Genomic DNA, 18927 nt, shown 5'->3' on the forward strand with positions numbered 1-18927 from the left:
ATGTGAGCAAGTGCAAAGTGATGCATGTGGGAAAAAAGAACCCAAATTATAGCTACGTAATGCAAGATTCCATATTAAGAGTCAATGACTGGGAAAGGGATCTGGGCATTGTTGTTGATGATATGTTGAAACCCTCTGCAGCGACGGCAGCTAAGAAAGCAAATAGAATATTAGGCATTATTAGGAAAGGAATGGAAAACAAAAATGAGGACATTATAATGCCTTTTTATCGCTCCATGGTGCGACTGCACCTCGAATATTGTGTTCAATTCTGGTCACCTCATCTCAAAAAAGATATAGTGGAATTAGAAAAGGTACAGAGAAGGGCGACGAAAATGATAAAGGGGATGAGATGACTTCCCTATGAGGAAAGGCTAAAGTGGCTAAGGCTTTTCAGCTTGGAGAAATGCAGCTGAGGGGAGACATGATAGAGGTCTATAAAATAATGGAGTGGAGCGGGTAGACGTGAATCATTTGTTTACTCTTTCCAAAAATACTAGGACTAGGGTGCACGCAATGAAGCAGCAAAGTAGTATTCGGAGAAAATGTTTCTTCACTCAACATGTAATTAAACTCTGGAATTCGTTGCCAGAGAATGTAGTAAAAGCATTTAGCTTTCTGGGGTTTAAAAAAGGTTTGGATAACTTGCTGATGGAAAAGTCCATAGACCATTAGGATAAGCAGCATAAAATGTACTTTTTGGGGATCTTGCCAGGTACTTGTGACCTGGCTTGGCCACTGTTGGAAACATGATGTGGGGCTTGATGGACCTTTGGTCTGTCCCAGTATGGCAATACTTATGTACTTAAAGAAAGTTGCACATGAGGTAAGCTACCCCTTGGCAGGACTTTAGTATCCTTGGAGGTGTGTAGAGGGTCATCCTCTTCTTCAAGTGCTCGGGGCCATTTCCTTTAAGGGCATTTTAAATTTAGCCCTGTATTATACTGGTATTCAATGAAGTTTAAAATGGTGTGATATGGTCATGTCTTATGCAACCTTCTATGAGTCTTGCTGCAGCATTCTGAATCAATTGGAGGTGGCTCAGACCATTTGTAATCAGACTATTGTAGAGTGCATTACAGTAATCCAACTGGGATAAGACTTTCCTTCTCGATGTAAGGAGAGAGGCAGCGTGGTTGTCACAAATAGTAGAAGCAGCTCTTGAAGGTTGCTTGGATTTTGGGAATCAGAGTAACTGTTGAATCTAACTGTATTCCAAGGTTCCTAACTTGTGATTTGAGGGGGAGCTCGTACTTCCCAAAAGAGATTTTGATGTCAGGTATATATCCACTTGTGATTGGGGCCCAGAGAAGCTCAGTTTTACTTGGGTTCAGGCAAAGTTTGTTGTGTTTAGCCCATTCTTGAATTGATGTTAGACTGGTAATCAGTCTATTCAAGACTGTAGGTAAGTCAGGTTCAATGGGTATGAGTAGCTGCACTTCATCCGTGTTGACCAAATCAGCTTGGCTAGTGGCTTGAGGTAGATGTTGAACAGAATGGATGACTGTATCGATCCTTGTGGTACCCTACTACTACTTATCATTTCTATAGCGCTACAAGGCATACGCAGCGCTGTACACCATACACAAAAGACAGTCCCTGGTCAAAGAGCTTAAGATCTAGATAAGACAGGTAAACAGACAGAACAATTAAGGGTAAGGAAATACAGACAGAACAATTAAAGGTAAGGGAATAAAGAGGTGAGGATAAAGGACAGGGCAAGTGAGTTAGGAGTCAAAAGCAGTGGTAAAGAGGTGGGTTTTGAGTTTGGACATGAAAACGGCTAAAGATGGGGGCTAGACGTACAGGCTCAGGAAGTCTATTCCAGTCATGAGGTGCAGCGAGACCCCACAGGCCAGTGGTCATGGTGGCAATAAGGTACTGCCTGTCTGATAGATAGGATCTGAACCACGCAAGTACTGTTCCATTGGTACTTACTTCTGTCTTTACAGAGCACATACGAAAGCATGGGCTACTGAGACAAAGTCAGCACGGATTTAGTGAAGGGAAGTCTTGCCTCACAAATCTACTGCATTTTTTTGAGGGGGTGAACAAACACGTGGACAAAGTGGAGCCAGTTGATATTGTATATCTAGATTTTCAGAAGGCATTTGACAAAGTGTCTCATGAAAGACTCCAAAGGAAACTGGAGAGTCATGGGATTGGAGGCAGTGTATTATTATGGATTAAGAGCTGGTTAAAAGATAGGAAGCAGAGAGTAGGGTTGAATGGTCATTATTCTCGATGGAGAAGGGTAGTTAGTGGGATCCCTCAGGGGACTATGCTGGGACTGCTGCTTTTTAACATATTTATAAAAGACCTCAAGATGGGAGTAACTAGCGAGGTAATTAAATTCGCAGATGACACGTGGAGGGGCATAATCGAACGTCGCCGGTGAAATAGATCGCTGGCGATCTATTTTGGTGGCGGTGCAACAGCTGGCTGGAACCGTATTATCGAAAAAGATGGCCGGCCATCTTTTTTTCGATAATACGGTTTAGCCCGGCCAAATGTCAGAGTTCGCCGGGGTTGAGGTCGCCGGTTTTGTTTTTCAGCGATAATGGAAAAAACTGCCGGCCATCTCAAACCCGGCGACATCCAAGGCATTTGGTCGTGGGAGGAGCCAACATTTGTAGTGCACTGGCCCCCCTGACATGCAAGGACACCAATTGGGCACCCAGTGCGGTGGACTTCAGAAAAAGCTCCCACATGCATAGCTCCCTTACTTTGGGTGCTGAGCCCCCCAACCCCCCCCCCCAACCCACTACCCACAAATGTACAACACTACCGTAGCTCTTAGGGGTGAAGGGGGCAACTACATGTGGGTACAGTGGGTTTTGGAGGGCTCCCATTTACCAGCACAAGTGTTACAGGTAGGGGGGGATGGGCCTGGGTCCGCCTGCCTTAAGTGCACTGCGGTACCCACTAAAAGTGCTTCAGGGACCTGCATACACGCAGGCCTCTAGGACTTGTTGCTGCTGTATAAGCTTGGCACACCAGTTGAGACCTGAAGACTAATCCCTTTGAAAAAGTCCTTTATTTGAATAAGCACGTTTACTCACAGTTAACTGCAGATCAGAGGTTCTGCCCCACTGGCAAAGAGTCTCCCTGGTACTGAGATTAGCAGTAGGTCAGAGCTGGCAGAATGGTGTACAATGCCCTCTTTCAGCAACATTCAAGGTAATAACTAAGTTCTCTAACGTGGGCAACACATGAAAGGGATCTAAAACTGGCTGACAAAATGGCCACTACCTCATGGACTACCGGAAACAAAACTGGACACACTCTGACCCAGTTAGCAGGAGGAAAAGCATCATGGGAGTAGAGCCCACTACCCTACACCCACCACAATGCATTGCTGATGTGACTCTGCAGTGCACCTAACAGAAAAGGTGTCACACTCACCCGAGAGCCACATCACAACCAGGGAAAGGCTGTCAGAGGATAGAACACATTCTGCTGTCATGGAGGTGGGTATGGCATTTGAGACTGGCATACAGGCTGGCAAAAAAGGTTTTTAGTTTTATTGTTTTAGTGTGGTAGGGGGTTGGTGACCACTGGGGGAGTACGGGGAGGTCATCCCCGATTCTTTCCGGTGGTCATCTGGTGAGTTGGGGCACCTTTTTGAGGCTTGGTCGTGAAAATTAAAGGACCAAGTAAACCTTGCGAAATACTGCTTTTTTTTTTCATTATCCACGAAAGCCGGCCATCTGGTAGCCATGCCCATGCCCTCCCATGTCCTGCCTTCGCTATGCCGCCGACACGCCCCCTTGAACATTTGCTGGCGAGGCGACAGGAAAGCGGTGATGCTCTCAAAAAAGCTGCTTTCGATTATACCGATTTGGCTGCTTTTGAGAGATCGCCGGCCATCTCCTGATTTATGGCCGGCGATCACTTTCGAAAATAAGCTTGAAAGTTATCCAGGGTCATCTTGCCGCAGGAGGAGTGTGAAAGATTACAAGAAGACCTCATGAGACTGGGGGATTGGGCATCCAAATGGCAGATGAAGTTCAACGTTGACAAGTGCAAAGTGATGCATGTGGGAAGGAGGAACCCAAATTACAGCTATGTTATGCAAGGTTCCGCTTTAGGAGTTATGGACCAAGAAAGGGATCTGTGAGTCATCGTGGATAGGACGTTGAAATCTTTAGCTCAATGTGCTGCAGCGGCTAAGAAGGCGAACAGAATGTTGAGTATTATTAGAAAAGGGATGGAAAACAAGCATGAGGATGTTATAATGCCGTTATATCGCTCCATGGTGCGACCGCACCTGGAGTATTGTGTTCAGTTCTGGTCGCCTAATCTCAAAAAAGATATAAAGGAATTGGAGAAGGTGCAGAGAAGGGCGACAAAAATGATAAAAGGGATGGGACGACTACCCTATGAGGAGAGGTTAAGACGGCTAGGACTCTTTAGCCTGGAGAAAAGGCGGCTGAGGGGTGATATGATAGAGGTTTGCAAAATAATGAGTGGGGTAGAGCGGACAGATGTGAAGCATTTGTTTACACTTTCTAACAGTAATAGAACCAGGGGACACAAGATGAAATTAGAATGTGGCAGGTTTAAAACAAATCGGAGAAAGTTTTTCTTTACTCAGCGCGTAGACTCTGGAACTCATTGCTGGAGAAGGTAGTGACAGCAGCTGGCCTTGCTGAGTTCAAAGGGGGTCTGGACAGATTCCTGAAGGAAAAGTCCATTGATCGTTATTAAATTTTGGGTTTTTTGCCAGGTTCTTGGGGCCTGGATTGGCCGCTGTCAAAGACAGAGTGCTGGGCTTGATGGACCTTTGGTCTTTTCCCAGCGTGGCGGTGCTTATGTGCTTAGATACAGTCAAAGCAGTTTATATATACTATTTTTGGCAGATACTTTTCTGTCCCTAATGGATTCACAATCTAAGGTTGTTTGCACCTGGGGTAATGGAGGGTTAAATGACTTGCCAGGGTCACAAGGAGCTGCAGAGGGAAGTGAACCCACTTCCCCAGGATCTCAACGCACTGCACTAACCATTAGGCTACTCCTCCACTCCAGGGCAATGGAGGGTTAAGTGACTTGCCCGGGGTCACAAGGAGCTGCAGTGGGAATCTTGTTTGCAGCCAGGGCCAGCCTAACCTTTAGCAAAATTAGATTGTCACCTAGGGCAGCAGTTTATGGGGCAGCAAAGAGCATCTGCAGTCAAATGAAATCAGTGGGTCCAGACCAGCCCTATGACCTCAAAGACCATCAGCAGTACTTTTACCTTCAGGAAGGATGGGCAGTTTTCCAATAGCCCATTTACCTAGATAAATGACTTTGGCCATAGCCCTTGTTATTATGTCCAATTATGTGTTTATGTAGGATTATTGTTGAGTTCAATTATCAAAACCTTGTGTGTGGGGTGGGGGAGGGGGTGGACTAAGGGCCTGAAAGTTAATTGAAGTGGGACATAAGGTTAAAGGTTCACCTAGGTTGACCAACACTTGCACCGGTCCTGTTTGCAGTATGACTGCAGACTGCAGTGTTGTTTTGCTGCAGTTTCTGATATTTCCATATTTTTGAAAGTACATTGTCAGAGGGTTTTTTTGTTGTTTTTTTTTTTTTGGTATTGTTACTGTTTTTCTGTGGTGTTTTGGATTTTTATTTCTTTTGCATTATTAAGCAGGCACAATATTCCACTGGTTCTATAAAGGTCACCAAAAATGGCACATACAAATTTAGGCATGTTCATGATTGGCGGCTGCCTTTGCGGTGCAATGTAAGCCACATTGGGCCTGACACAGTTGGGAAAATGTGGGGTATAAATGAGATAATAAATAAATAAATAAACAAACAAATATGTGTGCGCAATTTAATAGAATAATGAGCCAATTAGTGCCAATAATTGACTTTTTAACAATTATTGCCACTAATTAGATTTAATTGGGACTGGCTCACCTAAAGTTAGGCATGGGATCCATGTCTAAAATTTACGCATGGTCCAAAAAAGGGGGTGCAGAAATGGGAGAGTCAACGGCATTTCAGGGTGGAATGGGGGGGGGGGTGTGGTTTTGAGTTATGTGCATAATTATAGAATAATGGTACTCCACGCATAAATTTAGGCATGGACATTTGCACCATGTTTTTGTTGGTGCAAATGGCCACGCCTAAAGTTACATGCAACCTCTCCCCTTAAACGGTTAATCTGTGAACCGCACCAAACTTTAGGCACAGCTTATAGAATACCGCTTATGTGGGCATTTTTCAGCACCGATTTTTTAGGTGTCATATATAGAATCTAGCCCTATATGCACTGATGTGTCTTCCCTACCTAGGTGTCCTGTTATTAAGTTACCCTCTGATTTTATATTCGCACTGTTTGTTCCATGAATGCCCTCCATTCAGGTTTAATAGAGTATATTAAAAAGTCTTTCTTACCTGCATGTTAATGCTGTAGTGAGTTTGGACAGCTGGCTGTTGAGCTTCTAGAACAATCCTTCAGGCAAGATGAAACTATGGCGATGAAGCTGCTGACTTATGAGCTGAAAAACTGGAGTAACTCTACATGCCTTAAATTAGCGGTTTCTTCAAGACTTCGACCGTTTGTAGCTCATTCTTGTACCCAAATGTTATTATCTGATATGTGGATGGGAAGGTTGAACATGAGGAAGAATTCATGGTTTAAGGTACATGCATGCCGTTTAAATGTTTCATAATTGATTAGCTATTAAGATAAAGTGGAAATGAAAAGATGTTTCTTACAGTGCCTCTGTTGCTCCCATGGTGTATTTGCTGTAATATCCCTAATACTCTGATACAGCTTTACTGTGCCTCTGGCTCAACAGCAATTTAGAGGCTTAGGGCTTGATATTTAAAAAAAAAAAGAAAAAGCTGAGCCCCTAAATTTAGGATCCTAAGGGGTTCATTTACTTAGCGGCTGTAGGCATCCTGCACCAAAATGCACTATTGTGGGGTGCGCTCAGGTGCCCAGCTGTAGATTAGGCAGCTGTGTACATGCTTCCTTGGTGCTAAAAATACTTTGTATTTTTTTAGCAGTGGGGGAATGTTTGTGGAGAGTAGGTGTCCAGTTCGCCAACAGATTAGCACATGAGCCCTTTGCGTCTACAAAATAGGTGCTGGTAAGAGCTCATGTGCTAAAAACTACACTGGCTCCCAATCAAAGAACGTATTACTTTCAAAATCTGCTCCCTGGTCCATAAAATTATCTACGGCGAAGCCCCAGGATACATGAAAGACCTCATAGACCTGCCAACTAGAAACACACCAAGATCAGCTTGAACATATCTTAATCTCCACTACCCAAACAACAAAGGACTCAAATACAAAACAACATATGCATCCAGCTTCTCCTACTTAAGCACAGAACTATGGAACACACTGCCAAAAACAGTAAAAACAACATACAACCACCTAAAGTTCCGGAAAAAACTAAAGACGAACCTGTTCCAAAAGGCATACCCCACTGATCCAAAATAAAAACCAGAGTACATGTTACACAACAGCACCAAGAATGTAATGGACTCACCACAACTCTCCCTCTTCCTACCTAATGTTTCCCCAATATATCTACCATATATGAACCATATTCTACCACAATCACACCTTGTACTTGTGCACACTTTGTATTTGTTCAGACTGGAACCGGCGAACGCCGCTACGGTACTATGTAAGCCACATTGAGCCTGCAAATAGGTGGGAAAATGTGGGATACAAATGTAACAAATAAATAAATAAATAAATAATGGCCATGCGCTAATTTGGAAATTAGTGTCTGGCCATTAATAGAAAAAAATGGAAATGCGGCCATTTTACGGCCACGCTAGAAGTGGCCTCAGCACACGGGGAAACCCATGCGCTTATTTCATACTGCATGGTTCCTTTTAGCACAGCTTAGTAAAAGGACCCCTACATATGTCCCCTACTTCTAGTCAGTGTGTTTCTTCTAGCAAAAAAGATGCCGGTACTCAAACTTCAGCCCACCCTTCAGGGATGAGGTGATCACTGAGGGACTCACCCCACAATAGCCAGGACCCCTGCAACCAGTCACAGAATCTATGACAAGGCAGAATTGGTGTGTAGAGCCTGAGCTCTTTCATTAAAACTTGGGGACCATGGACCAATTTTAGCAGACAATGGAAAAGGTGCCGGTACTCAGTACCCCCAAGTACCCCCTCAAAAAAAGCCCTGCTTCTAGTCAAACATGGAGCCTAAGTTTCCTGCTGTACATTCTTCTAAATTTAGCCTGCCATTCATTTGCTTAGATAAAGAAATATAAAGTAAGGTGCCTTTCTTTCGCCTCCCTGAAGTTGACCCATTGCCACTCACATTTTAACCATCTAAATTTAGGAGGTTAGTGAAATTTTAAGCATACATTTAATTACTAGGAAATTTTCTGAGGCCAGTTTAAGAGCCTCATTTTCAAAGCATTTAGACTTACAAAGTTCCATAAGTTACTGTGGAGCTCATTTTCAAAAGAGAAAAATGTTCGAAAAGTGTCATGAAACACCATTTGCATGTTTTTCTTCTAAAAACATCCACATTGGTATTTTCATAACCTATTTTGCAGACGTTTAGACAATTAGTCTGCAGTGCGTCCAAATCACAAGGGGGCGTGTCATAGGCATTTCAAATGCGGGATTAGGGCATACCAAACACTTGTATGTTTTACAGCCATAATGGAACAAAATAGGACTAAAACTAAGACATTTTTGGTCTAGACCTGTTATCAGAATGAATAAGGCACAAAAGGTGCCCTAAATGACCAGATAACTACTGGAGGGAATCAAGGGTGACCCCCAACACCCCCCAAGTGGTCACTGACCCCCTCCCCTCCTAACCCCTAAAAGTGTAAGCTCTTTGAGCAGGGCCTGTCCTTTTATGTTAAATTGTACAGCGCTGCGTAACCCTAGTAGCGCTTTAGAAATGTTGTTAGTAGTAGTAGTAGTAGTAAAATATGACTTACCAGCCTCTATGACAGCCTCAGATGTTAGTCAGGTCTATTGGAGCAATCTGAAGGTCCCTGGAGTAGTGTAGTGGTCGGTGCAGTGCACTATGGAGTGGGGGACTCAGGTTTCTATCTCTCTCTACCTGTCACACTTATGGTGGAAACTGAGACCCCTCCCAAAGTCACCAAAAGCCTACTGTACCCACATATGGGTGCTCCTTATTTTATTTTTGTTACATTTGTACCCCGCACTTTCCCACTCATGACAGGCTCTATGCGGCGGGCAATGGAGGGTTAAGGGACTTGCCCAGAGTCACAAGGAGCTGCCTGTGCCGGGAATCGAACTTAGTTCCTCAGTTCCCCAGGACCAAAGTCCACCACCCTAACCACTAGGCCACTCCTCCCTTTCATCCATAAAGGCTATTGTGTACAGTGGGGGACAGTGTGGTTTGGGTGGGGTTTGGAGCAAAGGTGAGATGTGTACCTGGGAGTATTCTCATGAAGTGCACAGAAGTACCCTCTAGGGTGCCCCATTGCTCTCCTGGGATGTCTGGTGGACCAGTCTACTAAAAATGCTGGCTCCTCCTACATGCTCCAATGGCATGAATCTCTATGTTTTGCATGTATTCATTTTTTTTTCCAAAAATGGACCAAAAAAACACAATGTCCAAAGCAGAAAACCTTGTTCAAAATGGTATTTTCTAAAAAAACATCCAAAGTCGGACATAGACGTCATTTCGAAGATGCCCCTTTATGTAACTTTGTATAAGTGCTTTGAAAATAGGCCTTCACCTCTCAAAATTAAAAGCATAACCCCTTGATTATCCAGGTCTGTGGCAGTGCCTGAAAGTTATATGGGTATGGCCAATATTCAGTGCCATATCTGTATAGCAAATTCGGTAAGGTTAGGACTGCTTTTTGTTTGTTCCCAAATACCCAACCAGCTACGTGACCACTTGCACTGAATATTGCTGGTGCCTGTATTACTCCAAGCTTTTCCCCAGCTCAGCCCCCAGACCACTCTGACATTAATTGGAGAGGGCCGTGGTGGTCAGAGCTGATATATTTGGTGCATTGACCAGTTAAATGCTAATGAATATTGGTGTTTGGTCAATTCACCACAATTGAACTGGGGAGAAGCCTCTCTTACCTGGATAAATCACTTTGAATATTGACTCCTTTAAATAGTGGCCTCTGTTTTTTTTTAATATGGCATTTATCCAGACCATCATCTAGATTTTTTTAATTTGTGTTTTGTAATGGATATGAAATGAAGTATATATATATATTTTGATAGAATTATATTTTGACAAATTCACTTAAAATGTTACAGGTGATCCTGAGTATCTTGGTTCCTCCTGCTATCTTAATGCTGGAATACAAAACTAAAGCAGAAATGTCCCACATTCCACAGTCTCAAGACGCACATCAGATGACAATGGAATACAGTGAGAGCAACTTTCAGACCACGGCAAAAGATATACCAATGGTAAGAGTAAATAAACCAGTAGAAAGTATAACATTGTAGGGAGACTTGGTTCTATTTCACGGCAACATTATCAATGGGTATAAGAAATGACAACCAAGGACTGACCAACAGAAATTGTACAAGCTCTCTGTTGAGATATGAAGTTTTATTAGAATCAAGCCAGCGATTCTTGAGATGTAATGAGTTGAATTTCCCCCTGTGGATTTCTTATGGGCAAATTCTGGACTTTGTACCCTCCTGCATCTCCCCAAATCACTTGCAAACTTTGAAAGATACAAAAGTCTGTGGTCCACCAGAATCCAACTTCCACACAAAGCTTGATTCAGCTTGGTCTAGCCATTTAGCAGCAGGGCCGCCGAGAGACAAGGCCGCCCCTGGGGCCCGCCCCCCGAGGTCGTCGCCGTCGCCGCCCACCCTCCGTCTACCACCAGGCCGGGTCCCCCTGAATTAAAATCATAGCACCTCACCTCGACCTTGCTCCATGTGAAAGAAACAGGACACAGGGAGGGAAGGCCTGAAGGGAGGCGATCTGCAGACTGCCGCTGCTGCGCTTTTTTCACACGGAGCGAGGTCGAGGTGCTATGATTTTAATTCACGGGGGCCCAGCCCGGTGGTGGACAGAGGGGGGCGGGTGGAGGGGACTGCGGCGCTGGGCCCCCCTTGAAGGCCTGGGCCTGGGCCCGGGGAATTTTGTCCCCCCTGTCCCCCCTCTCGGCGGCCCTGTTTAGCAGTAAAGGAGGGTGACATATTTATCCATCTGATAAACTTCCGTTCTTATGGAACTGAGGCTAAAGAGGATAGGCCACCCAGTGTAAATACATTAAATAAGGAGATTTCAAAGGGACAAGATGGCAGTGGAATCAGATGCTGCAAATGGAGTTCTTATGTTGCTTTTTGATTTTGTTGTTGATCTTATGGGCAAGAGAAAGGGTAAGGTACACAGGGTCAGCCCTGCAATCCCTGAACCTCCCAATGTGGGACTACCATTCTAGAGATTTTTCTGTGCTTACCATCTGAGGCATATATTGGTTCCATTATCAGACCGAGCACAGGCGCAGAGGCCCACCTGAACACTGAGACTATACAGAGCACTGAGGATCATTTAGCTCCTCCTTCTCTGATGGGCAATCAACTTCAGAAGATTTCGGAGCGGCCTCAGTTGCTGGGTCAGCATCTGGTGGGATCTCTGTGAGAAGAGATACAAATGAAGTTGGAGCCATGATCCAGTAATTGATTGCTCTGTTATTTAGTGTAGCTGAGTTTCTGAAGGTAGAGAGGGCAGCTGCAAGTTTTGAGATATCTCGGGGGTGGGGGTTATCACTGAGGCCATATCCCAACTCTCTGCTGGATCTAGACGTTTAAATCATAGCATGTCACCCTTGAGAACATTTGGACTGCTCTTGGATCTGTAGAGTTCTGAATGCAATGGACATTCACACTAGAGACCTGAACGGAAACGGGGTTCATGGGAATCCCACGGGAATCCCTTCTGGGGCTGTGGGGTTCCTGCAGGGATGGAAGCAGTTATGTGGGGTTCCTGTGGGGATGGAAACAGTTCCTGCGGAGTTCCCGTGGAAGTGTAAGCTGCACCTGCGCCAGCCTCTCACCTACCAAGTACCAAGTTCTTTGAGTGTTGTCTCCTCCTCCTCCTCCTTGCTTTAACAGCGCAGATGCAGAAAGTCTTCCATTAAAGAGGTGGTAGAGACACAGTGATGGAATTCAAAAGCTGAGCGGCTCATATTATCTCTGATTAGAAAATGGAAGTTATAAGAAACCTGAACTTAAATGGTTGCATGTGTGTGTACTTGTCAAGTGATGCTTAGATGGTGATTCTGGCTGTGATGAATTAGGGCTGATACTGTATTATCGGCAGTAGTGGCAGCTAGCATGTGATACTGACTTGTGTGCTAGCTGTCACAGTTCACCACTCCTCTGCTTGCTCATGTCATGCCTAACTCCCGCCTTCTCCCATGTTAGACAGCTGACATGGGATTTTTACCTGGCTGCTTTTTTAATGTCTACCACATGGTAAAACCCATGTTAGCTGCTTAATGCAGCTTAGTAAAATAGCCCCTATGTGTGTATATTAGAATTCTGTCTCTCCTCCTTTCAAAATTGGCCTCAGGAACGCCTACAATTGGTGTGTTTATAAGTAAGTATGATCTTGTTGGTGCATTTACTTATGTGTGTGAATGGCCAGGCAGTATTATAAAATACTTTTTCCACGTGTAAAACCATAAAAACCTTTGCAAAATTACCCCATATTGTGATCTATTTAGATTTCATTTTTGTTTCAAGTTTATGTGCGTGATACTTTTTTTTTACTTAAGTATAAATTTAATAAAACATGAGCTCTCGTACATAATTCAATACCAATTTTATTTGTTTATATGCTAGGAGAGTTTTCAAACAGGAAAGGTCTTGAACAGTACCGAAACCAACCAAGAAATGGAGAACCAGGCAAAAATTCAGAGAATTCCGATCACTCAGAAATTTTATGCATTTTATCATGCACCGATTGTAAAATTCTGGTTTAACATGGTGAGTAGAATTTGGCAGCAAATGTTGGGTGTTCTCATAGCTTTCCATGCCTGCTCTTTTCTTGATGGTGTGTGCTTTTGTTATGACATTGATATCAAGCTAACCTTCCCATCAAGCAGGTTTGGAGCAGTGTTCTAAAAAGTAGCCAGGAAATGAAAGTAATTAGCTACCTTTGTTTGCTTCTCATCTTCAAGATGTCCTCAGTTCTGCAAAATTAGTGGAGGAGTAGCCTAATAGAGCAAGGGAACTGAGTTCAATTCCCACTGCAGCTCCTTGTGACTCTGGGCAAGTCACTTAACCCTCTGTTGCCCCAGGTACAAAATAATATGTAAGCTACTTTGATTGTAACCACAGAAAGACAGAAAATCCCATTCCCTTTCCTTTTTCCAGAATTGCCTGAGTGGCTGAATAACTAGAGAGATTTGAATGACTCTTTGTTGTCATGTTTCAATAAAAGCATTTTGGCTCTGCATCAGAATTTACATGCTGTAAGTGTGGGCGTGTGCTCTATGTGTGTACTCACGTATTTTATAAAAGATATGTGTAATCACAGCTCTACCTCCACTCCACCCAAACTCCACCCCTGGGATGCCTACATGTGGTGGGTATACACGTAAGTTTGGTCTTGTAGGCATGAATGCATATATGGCGTAAACAGCCATGCAGTTTTCTCAAAGTCCCTTTCTGCATTGAAAACTGTTTTTACATCAGTGGTGTAGCCCAGTGGTGTAGCCATGGGGGGTGGGGTGGATCTGGGGTCCCCACTTTGGGCTTGAAGTCCCCTCAAATTGCAGTACCCTGAATGACTGACAGGGCTGCCCAAGCCCCACCAGCCAAATAGCTCCACGATCTGTGAGGAAGTCAGCAGTGTGCTTTCCAGCTGCTGTTGCCGGCATTCCTCATGCATGCACAATTCACGCACAAGAACTCAGCATGCGCAAGGAGTGCCAGTGTCAGCAGCTGGAAAGCACACTGTCGACGACTTTGCATCAGGGAAGGTTCAGGCCACGGAGTTCTTCAGCTGGCAGGGCTTGGGCATCCCTGCAAGGAAAGGTAAAATTTGTAAGCTGGGGGAGGGGGGAGAAGAGAGAGCAGAGAGGAATGGGTTGGTCCACCAGTCCACCCTAGGACCCCCCTCCCCCCAAAATGGGCTTCTGGCTACACCCTTGTTTTACTCATGGATTAATCTTTATAAAATTACCCCAAAGGGAGCAATCTTATAACAACGCACTTTACATTTAGGCATCCACAGTTACGCAGCTGTTTAAAGGTGGCAGGGACACATCCAATTTACACTGCCCAATATTCAAATTAAGTGGGCAGGAGAGTTTTCTTCCTGGTTAAACCTTGCTGAGCAAATTGGCACACGATATTCAGCAGCACTTAACTGGTTAATGCCACTGAATATTGCCGGTGGCTAGGTAACCACATATAATTAGGACAGCAAAAGGGCTAAAGTTAACTGGGCACCAGTGTGAATGACTGGTTAACTTCTGGTTGATCACTGAGACCCAGATATTCAAGACCAGGAGCCATGCATTCCCCGGAATTTGAATATCTGGAGTAAGTTCACCCATGGCTATGAACAGCTCAGATTCCTACTACTATGGGCTGAATATTGGGTGAACAGTATTTTGCAAGTTATGTGCGTAAGTGCAATTTATAGAACACTGACTAATGGCACTTACACACATAACTGCAAATTTGAGCCAATTAAGACCAATTATAGCCAATAGCCTGCTATTGAGGTAGACATAGGGGAAGCCACTGCTGTCCCTGGGGTTGGTAGCATGGAATGTTGCTATTCTTTGGGATTCCAGAATCTTGCTATTCTTTGGGATTCTGCTAGGTACTTGTGACCTGGATTGGCCTCTGCTGGAAGCAGGATATTGGACTAGGTGGACAATTAGTCTGACCCAGTATGGCTATTCTTAAGTGGGAGCACCACCCATATGCACACCCCCTTGCAGTTACACGCTATGCCACTTCCATGCACCCATACAGAATAGCGCATAGGCACCTACGAAGGTGAAGGTATTCTGTACATTTCTGTGTGCAAGGGACATGCAAATGAGAACGCCCAGTTGTAGAATCACCTTTACATGTCTCCAATGTATGTAAATCAATTTCATGCATATTCATTGTGGGTATCCTGAAAACTAGACCGGATAGGTGTGACTCCGAGACAAGGGTTGGGATCTAAAGATAATGATCTAGATAGATATTTTCTTACTGACCTGAAACATTTTAGCATATCCTGCATTAGGCCATTTTTCCTGCATTAAGCTTAACACAGTTTAGTAAAAGGCCCTTATATTAAATGAAAATACTGAACAACAGGGTTCATGGCACCCTTAGTGTCCAAGCACATGGGTCTCTGCATCCCCTCGGCCACATGGGTCTCCACACCCCTGCCCCGGCCACATGGGTCTCTGTACCCCCCTGCCACATAGGTCTCCACACCCCTTCTCCACATAGGTCTCTCTTTTTCTGCAGCCCCCTCTTCCCAGAAAGTCCAGCACACCATTCCCTGCAGCCCCTCTCCTCCCATAAATCCACCACAACTCTACCTTCCCCAAATCCAGCATCGCCCACTACCTTCCTTCCTGCAGGTCCAGGATCACTGCTGCTTCCTTCTCCTTCCTCTGCTGCTGCTGCAGTGCTTACAGCTTACATTTTCGGGTTGTCCGTGATTCACACAGGCAGGCACTCCAGGGCCTTCCCAGTCTGCCGCGTCCGGCCCTTTCTGATACAACTTCCTGTTGCGAGGACTGGACGCAGCAGAGGGAAGTCCCCGCAGTGCATGTGCGAATTGCGGATGGCCCAAAAATGTAAGCTGCAAGCATTGCAGCGGCGGCGGGGGAAGAAGCAAGATTCCGGACCTGTGGGAGGGGAAAGCAAGGAGCGATGCTGGATTGTGGGCAGCGGGAGGGAGGTCAAGATTTGCCGCGGCACCCCTGAGAGTTTGCTGCAGCGCACAGTTTGGGAAGCGCTGGATTAGTATATAAAAAGAAAGCATTATTCTGTTTTACACTCATAAGACTCCTGATAAATGCATAATAAAAAAAAATAGAAAATAAGATCAAATTAAATCCAATCAAAGGTAATGAGAAACAAAACAACTCATTCCATACCACTCTACCACCCTACACCCTACAGGTCAAACCCTCAACTTCATAATGCCATTTTCAAAACTTCCGTTCCCGGCAATAAACCCCTCACTTATCATACTATTTTCTTTACAAGTTCAGCATACAGAAACAAAAAAAGGCAAAGATCTGCCACAGAAATAGCAAACCAAAAGAAAAAAAAAACAGATCAAAAAAGACAAAAAAAATGGAACAGGAGGGTAACAGAAGAAATGGTTTATTACAAGTTACCCGACGTGGCCGCTGGACGAAAATGGTGTTAAAGGGGCGATCAAGGAGGACAAAGCCGTAGCGGAGAAATTAAATGAATTCTTTGCTTCGGTCTTCACCGAGGAGGATTTGGGGGGGACACCGGTGCCGGAAAGAATATTTGAAGCGGGGGAGTCGGAGAAACTAAACAAATTCTCTGTAACCTTGGAGGATGTAATGGGTCAGTTCAGCAAGCTGAAGAGTAGTAAATCACCGGGACCTGATGGTATTCATCCCAGAGTATTAATAGAACTAAAAAATGAACTTGCGGAGCTACTGTTAGAAATATGCAATCTGTCCCTAAAATCGAGTGTAATACCGGAAGACTGGAGGGTAGCCAATGTTACTCCGATTTTTAAGAAAGGTTCCAGAGGAGATCCGGGAAATTATAGACCGGTGAGTCTGACGTCGGTGCCGGGCAAGATGGTGGAGGCTATTATTAAGAATAAAATTGCAGAGCATATACAAAAACATGGACTGATGAGACAAAGTCAGCACGGATTTAGTGAAGGGGAAGTCTTGCCTCACCAATCTAATGCATTTTTTTGAGGGGGTAAGCAAACATGTGGACAATGGGGAGCCGGTTGATATTGTATATCTGGATTTTCAGAAGGCGTTTGACAAAGTGCCGCACGAAAGACTCCTGAAGAAATTGCAGAGTCATGGAATCGGAGGTAGGGTATTATTATGGATTAAGAACTGGTTGAAAGATAGGAAGCAGAGAGTAGGATTGCGTGGCCAGTATTCTCAGTGGAGGAGGGTAGTTAGTGGGGTCCCGCAGGGGTCTGTGCTGGGTCCGTTGCTTTTTAATGTATTTATAAATGACCTAGAGATGGGAATAACTAGTGAGGTAATTAAATTCGCCGATGACACAAAATTATTCAGGGTCGTCAAGTCGCAGGAGGAATGTGAACGATTACAGGAGGACCTTGCGAGACTGGGAGAATGGGCGTGCAAGTGGCAGATGAAGTTCAATGTTGACAAGTGCAAAGTGATGCATGTGGGTAAGAGGAACCCGAATTATAGCTACGTCTTGCAAGGTTCCGCGTTAGGAGTTACGGATCAAGAAAGGGATCTGGGTGTCGTCGTCGATGATACGCTGAAACCTTCTGCTCAGTGTGCTGCTGCGGCTAGGAAAGCGAATAGAATGTTGGGTGTTATTAGGAAGGGTATGGAGTCCAGGTGTGCGGATGTTATAATGCCGTTGTATCGCTCCATGGTGCGACCGCACCTGGAGTATTGTGTTCAGTACTGGTCTCCGTATCTCAAAAAAGATATAGTAGAATTGGAAAAGGTACTGCGAAGGGCGACGAAAATGATAGTGGGGATGGGACGACTTTCCTATGAAGAGAGGCTGAGAAGGCTAGGGCTTTTCAGCTTGGAGAAGAGACGGCTGAGGGGAGATATGATAGAAGTGTATAAAATAATGAGTGGAATGGATCGGGTGGATGTGAAGCGACTGTTCACGCTATCCAAAAATACTAGGACTAGAGGGCATGAGTTGAAGCTACAGTGTGGTAAATTTAAAACGAATCGGAGAAAATTTTTCTTCACCCAACGTGTAATTAGACTCTGGAATTCATTGCCGGAGAACGTGGTACGGGCGGTTAGCTTGACGGAGTTTAAAAAGGGGTTAGATAGATTCCTAAAGGACAAGTCCATAGACCGCTATTAAATGGACTTGGAAAAATTCCGCATTTTTAGGTATAACTTGTCTGGAATGTTTTTACGTTTGGGGAGCGTGCCAGGTGCCCTTGACCTGGATTGGCCACTGTCGGTGACAGGATGCTGGGCTAGATGGACCTTTGGTCTTTCCCAGTATGGCACTACTTATGTACTTATGTACTTATGGCTACGTTTCGCCCTCAGGCTGCGTCAGGGGTACAAAAAACTAGTAGGGGCAAAAAGCAATGCTATGTTGACTGGCAGCATTAATGCTGCCAGTCAACATAGCATTGCTAAGACTGCTGAATAAGCTTGGGAAGCACTTATGTAAGGTGGTTGTATGACTACTTTTAGGGGTTCACTTTGCTTTTTACCCCTACTAGTTTTTTGTACCCCTGACGCAGCCTGAGGGCGAAACGTGGCCACATCGGGTAACTTGTAATAAACCATTTCTTCTGTTACCCCCCTGTTCCATTTTTTTTGTCTTTTTTGATCTGCTTTTTTTTCTTTTGGTTTACAAGTTCAGGGGGGCGTGTCAAGATGGCGCTGTGAGCGGTGGCGTTAGAAGCGAGCTCCTGCCTACTAACTGCTGAAATTCGATTCAATTACCTGCTTTGAGATATGCCGCATACCAAACGTAAGGGGACGATTCGGGGGGTTCCCCTACACCCCGCGACGTCCACACCGGCAAGTGGAGGTTTAGAGCGCTTCTTCCCCGCACTGTCCCGAAGAAGCGGTGTGGAGTCCTTAGCGGGAGGGACCGGTGAAGCGATCCCCCTGCAGGAAACAGAAATATCTCTCTCCCCGCCCTTCTCTACGACGCCTCCTTGCCCTGCAAGTGCCTTGAGCGGGACAAGGTTTCTCTCGGAACCCGGAAAGGGTGATTCCGAGGAGCTCAGAGGGGAGTCCAACTCTGT

The 18927-nt window shown here is 44.8% G+C and overlaps 1 protein-coding gene across 3 annotated transcripts in view; it reads left to right on the top strand.

Annotated features, from left to right (window-relative positions):
- Positions 1–18927, top strand: part of LOC115459808 (transient receptor potential cation channel subfamily M member 7-like) — a 214101-nt gene that overhangs the window by 75510 nt on the left and 119664 nt on the right. For all 3 annotated transcript variants that reach the window (XM_030189591.1, XM_030189592.1, XM_030189593.1), the window contains 3 exons: positions 6410–6638; positions 10251–10406; positions 12804–12947. In XM_030189591.1, coding sequence (XP_030045451.1) covers positions 6410–6638; positions 10251–10406; positions 12804–12947 — 529 coding nt within the window. The remainder of the gene's footprint in view (positions 1–6409; positions 6639–10250; positions 10407–12803; positions 12948–18927) is intronic.

Source organism: Microcaecilia unicolor, chromosome 1 (genome assembly GCF_901765095.1).
Source record: "Microcaecilia unicolor chromosome 1, aMicUni1.1, whole genome shotgun sequence".
In the NCBI taxonomy this organism is placed as follows: Eukaryota; Metazoa; Chordata; class Amphibia; order Gymnophiona; family Siphonopidae; genus Microcaecilia; species Microcaecilia unicolor.